Source organism: Alligator sinensis, unplaced genomic scaffold, assembly GCF_000455745.1.
Source record: "Alligator sinensis unplaced genomic scaffold, ASM45574v1 scaffold840_1, whole genome shotgun sequence".
Lineage (NCBI taxonomy): Eukaryota > Metazoa > Chordata > Crocodylia > Alligatoridae > Alligator > Alligator sinensis.
The window spans coordinates 468,882-476,402 of NW_005842643.1; the positions used below are offsets into that span (position 1 = coordinate 468,882).

At 43.0% G+C, this 7,521-nt stretch overlaps 1 protein-coding gene across 1 annotated transcript in view; it reads left to right on the forward strand.

The window, feature by feature from the left end:
* RIPK4 (receptor interacting serine/threonine kinase 4) overlaps positions 1–3,615 on the forward strand; it is a 31,360-nt gene extending 27,745 nt beyond the window's left edge. Inside the window, exons 8-9 of the mRNA XM_025215423.1 lie at positions 668–1,705; positions 2,246–3,615. Of these exons, the coding sequence (XP_025071208.1) occupies positions 668–1,705; positions 2,246–2,298 (1,091 nt within the window). The 3' untranslated portion in view covers positions 2,299–3,615. The remainder of the gene's footprint in view (positions 1–667; positions 1,706–2,245) is intronic.
* The last annotated feature ends 3,906 nt before the right edge of the window (positions 3,616–7,521 follow it).

The following is a 7,521-nucleotide window of genomic DNA, read 5'->3' on the forward strand; positions in this document are numbered from 1 at the left end:
CCTTGAGGTACGTAGAAAAAACATTTAAAGCTGTATCTATGTCTGAAACTCTGAATTTTTCCGAATCTCTCCGAATCAATTCAGAGGGTTCTGATTCTATTCGGAGAGATTAAAGGGTCTCCTGATTCTATTCGGATTTGGAGATTCGGCCTCCAAATTGGGCTGAATCTCTGCCTAATTGAATCGGCAACTGAAGCTTTGCACAGCCCTACTAAACATCCTTGTAGCCCCTTACTGTACCTGTTCCAGCTTGAATTAATCTTTTTGGGGTGTTTAAGAACCCAACTGTAAGCACTGTTAAATCTGAGTTTCATTTTTGTGGTTAACAGTTAGTAGCCTCCCACTTCTACTTGGTGCTACCGAGATTGGTATTTCAGTATTGGATTAAATGAAGTGATGATCATTGCAGCATCAGGGGAAGATCAGAGGCTGCATTTTATTATCCCACCATGCTTCCATTCCTGTTTTCACGAGGGAGAAGCTAGGAACAACATGTTTCAAGTCTGATTTTAAACTGTCAGCCACATACTATAGGGAAGTGAGGTTTAAAGCATAAGTGTTAATTGAAGGGAAAATTGCACCTCTGTATTAATAACTGAAACACCTAAGTATAGTAAATATAGTTCTTGGCTCTAACAGGATTTTTATACTGTCTTTCTCCATCCAGATATTGACACGACAGATATTCAAAAGAGAAAATTGGCTGAGGCAATTCTAGCTGGAGACACAGGCAAGCTAATGAAGATTCTCCAGCCTCAAGATGTTGATCTTGTTTTAGATGGAAACTCTAGCCTCTTGCACTTGGCTGTTGAGGCAGGTCAAGAAGAGTGTGTCAAGTGGCTGCTCCTTTATAATGCTAACCCTAATCTCACCAATAAGAAAGGGTCTACCCCCCTGCACGTGGCTATAGAGAAGAAGGTTCGAAGCATCGTGGAGCTTATTCTGGCAAGGAAAATCAATGTGAATGCCAAAGATGAGGATCAGTGGACAGCTCTTCACTTTGCAGCACAGAACGGGGATGACTTCAGCACCAGAATGCTGCTTGATAAGAATGCCCTGCCGAATGAAGTAGATTTTGAAGGCAGAGCCCCCATTCACATAGCCTGCCAGCACGGCCAAGAAAACATAGTGCGTATCCTCTTGAGAAGAGGTGTGAATGTAGATATCATGGGAAAGGATGGCTGGTTGCCATTGCACTATGCTGCTTGGCAAGGTCATCTCTCCATTGTCAAGCTTTTGGCAAAACATTCAGATGCAGACGTGAATGCACAGACAGTGAACGGAAGGACTCCTCTGCACCTGGCAGCTCAAAGAGGGCACTACAGAGTGGCCCGCATTCTTATCGAACTGCAGTCAGATGTTAACATCCAGAACATGCTTCTGCAAACTGCTCTCCATGTAGCTGCTGAAACGGGCCATACCAGCACTTCCAGGCTGCTTCTCAATCGTGGTGCAGAAATTGAGGCTGTTACAGCAGAAGGATATACTGCATTTCATTTAGCAGCCCGCAGTGGACATCTAGCCACAACTAGACTGCTGATAGATGAAAAGGCTAATGTTCTGGCCAAAGGCCCTGCAAACAGAGCAGCACTACACCTTGCTGCTGAAAATGGACACTCTGAAGTAGTAGAGGAGCTTGTCAGCTTAGGAAACATAAATGATTCTGATGAAGAAGGGTTGACAGCGCTTCACCTGGCAGCAAGAGGTGGGCATGCGAAAACAGTTGAGATCCTACTAAAACATGGGGCCCTTGTTGATGTGCAGTGCCTCCAGTTTCAGACTGTACTGCAGCTGGCTAAGCAAAGTGGGAATAGCTCAACTGTCATGTTGCTAAGTGAGACTTAAAATAGCAAATTCTGTATCTTTACCTTTCTACTAAGTGTTGGGAGGCTGCTGAACTTTGGAGATTGTCCTGGAATTTGTACAGTAAGCTGCTTGCCTGCAAAATCTGCAGATGAACTTTAATTCCAGCAATTTAAAAGTTACCTTTTACAAAAGGTACCGTGCCTAATCTCGGACTGGGTGCAGGAGCAAGCGCCAGGGACTCCTGAATAGCAGTATCAAGTCTGCCACTCTGGTTTTCGGCAGTCTTTTTGTGTGTCTTTCCATCTTGATAATGGATATAAATACATTTAACTTGCCTCCCAGGCATGTTGTAAAATTCGACAGCATTTAAGTGGTACCTGAATCTTTCAGTATGCTATATCAAGTTTTTAAGTGTTGTTCTGCCTTCTGATCTCTTCAGATGCAGTGGGACAAACATCTTGTTTCAGACTACTGGGATTACACCCTTTTTAAAGCCTCTGTGGTAAGAAGTTGTCTAAAAACCTAATGTTCAGTTTAAAATGAGCACTGTTGAAGAAGGCGGCTTATTAAGAAGTTTTTTTTTTTAGGAAAGATGCGTTCGATCCTGGAACAGATGCATTTGATCCTGGAGTCTATGCTTAAGTGTCATTTCACTTTCAGAATGTGCAAAATGGACTATATGGGAATACTGTACTGTTCATTCTTCTATACAGAAATATTGATTACAAGACCACACATTTCCATGTACTGAGCAGTACCAAGAAACTATCCTTAGCTAGGTCATAGGCTGTAAGAACTGAAACAAATCCTAATTTTGTCTCGAGGGAGTGAAGCATGTGAAAATACAAATTTATATGCCATACCAATGTGTATAATGCAAGATTAGCCATATGACTTGGTACCTGTAAATGGTTTTAATGTGAAAATGGCATAGGTTTGAATAGTTCATTATTAATTTTTCTTTGCAATAATCAAATGTTATATTCTGATAACATTATGGAACGTTTTCAAAGCAGTTTGTTTAGATGGCATGTGTTTTATAGAACCACATGTACAGTGCCACAGTACATATCCTAAATGAACGAACTGTGTGATTGATATAATATACTGTGTATATAGTTTTTTCTATCTGTTGCTCACATTTTTCTACTAAAGAAAATAGACTTTAGAGCTGGGTATGTTTTAATATTCACTCTTTTCTCAAAGTTCATATGTGATCTGTTATCAATAAAATAATTGTTGTATATACCTGCTGTAAGTATGGTTGTATGCACGGGATATTTTTTTCACTACAGCATAAGTAGAAAAAGGTACTCTGTGCAGTAAGGCAAGTCCTTGTAGGACTAGGTGCAAAAGAGTTGTGTTTGTAACATTTAAATGTGCTGCCTGCATAGTGGAATCTACAACCAGGGTTAAGTGGCTTGACTTGCCTGTACAACACATGAACAGTTAGATGGCTTTGAAAGGGATTAGCAGAAGGCAGCATACTGATTGGAAAACTGCTTAAACTAGCCTGTAGGCAAGACTGATGCTCAAATCTTGTTCATCAGAGGGTCCTGATCATTATGGGTGCTGACAAAAGTGATATTTTGTCTTGTGATTGTCCCCCTGAAAGCACTCTACAGCCATGCCCTGACAGAAGCACACAGATGTAGTAGAGTGCTTTAAAAGTGCCCTATTGCATGACGAACAAACCCTCATTACCCGAGGGTTCAAGTGAAGGCGCTTCAAAAATGGAGCACCTTCATTTAACTTCTGTTAGTTTGTGCCAGGAGCATCAGCCCAGCCCCTGGTGCTGTCTTCAGAGTATGAGGGAAGGGAAGGGAGGGAGCTTGGTCCAGGGTTTGCCCAGCCCATGCTGGAGGTGGGAGCAGGTAGACTGGGGATCCCACACAGCTGTGAGGTGGCTGAGCTCCAGTGCAGGCTGAGTTGGGGTGGTGGGGATCTGTTGGGTTACGGGGGGGGGGGGGGGTGGGGGGTGTGTGGGGGGGGGGGGGGGGGGGGTGTTGCTGTAACTCATGGTGCTTCCTTTGAAGCACCATGCATTACAATGGCAGCTGCACATCTGTCAGTGCCCTGTGCCTCTTGGATGTGGTGACAATGTGCATTGTTACACGTAAAACTTAAGCATGTTTTGTCAATTGTACTTTGCAATTTTTATAATGTTCCCTCCTTCTAGTTTGACATGAAATGGGAGGAGGGTTTTATTTCAAAAAGAAAAGTTGAAATACTTATTTAGCAACAGAGGGCCCAGGAGATGCACATCACCTTTTCCTAACACAAGGGCAATGTGTGAATAATTAAGGTTGTCATCACGTAGGGAAATGCCTGGCTTTTAAATCCTGTTGTGTTTAGGCATAAGCTAACTAGAGCAGAATAGCAACATCAGCAAAAGCTTTACCAGCTCATCTAACTCCATTTTACTCCAATTCTCAATACTGATGCACCCACTGATATGTTGTTCTGTATCTTCCCAATATGGTCCCATAATTATATGTAGTTTCTTCATGAAAACTCAGCTTGACCCTAAACCATGACCGGTACACTGTCCAAGTACTACACCTTTTGAAATTATATTATTATGTTTTGTTCAAGCTCACCTTTTCCCTAAAGTCTGAATTTTGAATTTGAATTCAAGCTAAAAGCATTGAAAGATTAAATACTGACCTACTCTGTAATCTAGGACCTACCAGTAACATAACTGTATATTGCAGTTGGCAAAGAGCTTTCCTTTGGAAATAGTCTTATTTTAATGCCTTCTGCAGTCTGCTCCTAACCTATATTCCCCTCCTACCCCCACTTTTCACTGAAAAGGAAAAGAATGGTCTGTAAGCCTTCTCCATCTGAGCTATATAGCACAAAAAGCTTGGAAGACTCCACCTGAGACTGGTAAATGCCAGATGTACTGTGCTGGAGTGAAAAGTACGCTGATTAAAATCGAGCACCACCTTGTCAGTACATTCCTTCAGACCACATTAATGCAAATGTATCAGCTTCTCATTTAACATAAAGCTACATACTCATAAATTTGTTTTCTGTGTAGTCTTTCATAATAAGGTGCATCAGCTAAATGGAGACGGAGATAAGTCAGGCATTGTGAAGTCATGATAAGTTTAGGCGGGATTACTGTAGACACTATGTCATCCAGTAGGAGACTGTACTCTGTGACCCAGGAGATCCCTTCTAGTTTTATATGGTAGCAGGGGCTTAATCATGAAAAATTTAATTTTCCAGACTATGTATAAAGGCCACTGTTTTTGCTTGGATCAGTTGCTCCTTTCCTTGTTCCCTGATGTACCAGATCAGTTCTGTGGAAGGTATTCTCTGACCTAGCTGTAAGAGCTTGATTTACATGGCTAATAAGCTTCTGTGTATACTTATGCCATGGAAGCCAAGACTATGATGACTAGTGATTTGCAGTGTTGCTAATGACATAACAGAGACACTATTATTTGTGAAACTGCAGCACTTACATTCTGAAAACAGATTGGATCCCTTATGGAGTGTCAAGTTAAGCATATGCAATCAATAGTCCCTCTTTAAAATCTTGGGCCCAAGATTTTAAAACTTCTAAAAAGAAAGGGAAAAAAGGAGGAGGAAAAAAAGAAAATAAAAAAAGTTAATCAATCCAAGTTATCCCAGTATCACTACTAGGTCTCTTCAACAAAAGAAAAATGTACTGATTTGATATAAACCACTTTGTAAACCAGTGCTAAAAGCTACTGGGCATTTGTTTGGCATTTTAAGATGGACCCTTTTTTGTTTAGCCTAAAATTAAAATAGATTAAATTTAGGCTTGTACCCTTGTGCCTCAGCCAGCCCCTTCGCAGCACATTGAGCCAGGTTGGAGCAGCCCCAGGCTGGCAAGCTGAACCCCCAGGCACCCTGTTAGCTGGGACTAATCCAACCTGGCCCAGCATGCTGTGGTCCCAGGTGCATGTGTAAGTGTGGGACCAGGGAGCAATAAACTCTGCTGTGATATGTGCCAGAGCAGAGGAGCCAAGTACATGGGGGGGGGCTGGCCCCGGCCCCCCTTGGCAAGAGGGCTGTCACCTGAAATGTGTAAAACTTTTTCCACGTGTCCATCATATTGGGGTCCCTCCCTGGGCAAAAATAAGTCGGCACCTATGTGCTGGAGTTTATCGCATCCCATTCATTTCATGTGTGGATGTGCTCACCATAGCTTAGTTTGATTAGGAAGTGTCCAGGCAGCTTTTGCAATGGTTTACCTACATCATTTTAAAGACCAGCCCTGAGTTAAAATGGGTGCTATTTTGTTTCTTGTAACTTTCCAAAGTAGGGGATCTGCCTATTGCAGCCCCCTGCCTCAAAAAAAAAAAAAAAAAAAAAAAAAAAAAGTGCCTGGAAAAATAGAGCTTGGCACACAAATTTGATATTCAGTACCTTGGGCTTTGTAGAACTAAGCAATGCCTGAGGGCCCTCTGCTCAGGATACCTTTCCTTCAGCTAAACAGTCCATGGAAAAGTCTGTCTGATTAGGAGTTTATGCTCAAAATGCAACGTCTCCCATTCAGGAAAAGAAAGTGGTGTAATGGCAAAGCATAGTCCTTCTCATTGGTTTTGTATTCTCAAGCTGGAGCCTCACAGGAGCCTCCAAAATTTGAAGGAGTAGAAGGAAAAAAAAATATAACTCATCTCATTACCAGGGATCCTGGTTTTCTCTGAGTCTGTCTGATTAGGAGTTTATGCTCAAAATGCAACGTCTCCCATTCAGGAAAAGAAAGTGGTGTAATGGCAAAGCATAGTCCTTCTCATTGGTTTTGTATTCTCAAGCTGGAGCCTCACAGGAGCCTCCAAAATTTGAAGGAGTAGAAGGAAAAAAAAATATAACTCATCTCATTACCAGGGATCCTGGTTTTCTCTGATTTAAATGTCTCAGGCAGCCAGAGCCGACCAGAGGATCGCTAATTTAATCGGACGTCAGGCGGGCCAGCGATGGAGAGGCGAGACAGCTTATTGGTTTTAAAAGATTGCTTTTACTTACGCTGTGTGGAATGGCAACGCAGGCCTCGAGGTGGCTTGCTTGCGTTGTCACAGATAGCAAAACAAGTTACGAGTTAACGAATTTATGAATGAAAAAGAACCTGCAGGATAACAGGGGTACATCAGGAGGACCCAGTGACGGGGAGATATTGGTGGGTGATCAGTCCGCCAAGTTTCCTCAATCGCGCTACAGAGTTCTCCGTAGTTACTCTGCCGCGTGCTCAGAGGTCTCCGACTTGGGCGGAAGCTGCATGAACTTTTATATGTCCGGAGTGGCCAATAACGGACTGCTAGGTAGGAATAACTAATGAGGCGGAACGTGACCAAATTTGAAAGTAACTGCGGTTATTCAGGGCAGTTCTATTGTGACAGGGGCACTCAACTCATTTGGTTATGACAGTTTGGTCCACTGGGGTAATGGTGAAGTGAAGCACATGATCTATAGCTCTCAATGAGGCACTGTGGCGGCTCATGTAGACAGAGAGATGAATGTTGACCCAACCTAAAACACTAAGCAAAACCCACTGCCTCCTAGGAATGAATGTAAATAGAATGTAAATAATTGGTTGCCACTGCTCCTCGCCGCCTCCGCCTCTCCAGCCCCAACTGCCAGTCCAGACCCGTGCTCCTGCTGCCCTGCCCTGGGCCCTGCTGGCCCGGGCCCTGTGCTCATGTTCCCCCACCCCCCTGCTTCTTACCACTGCTGCCTCTC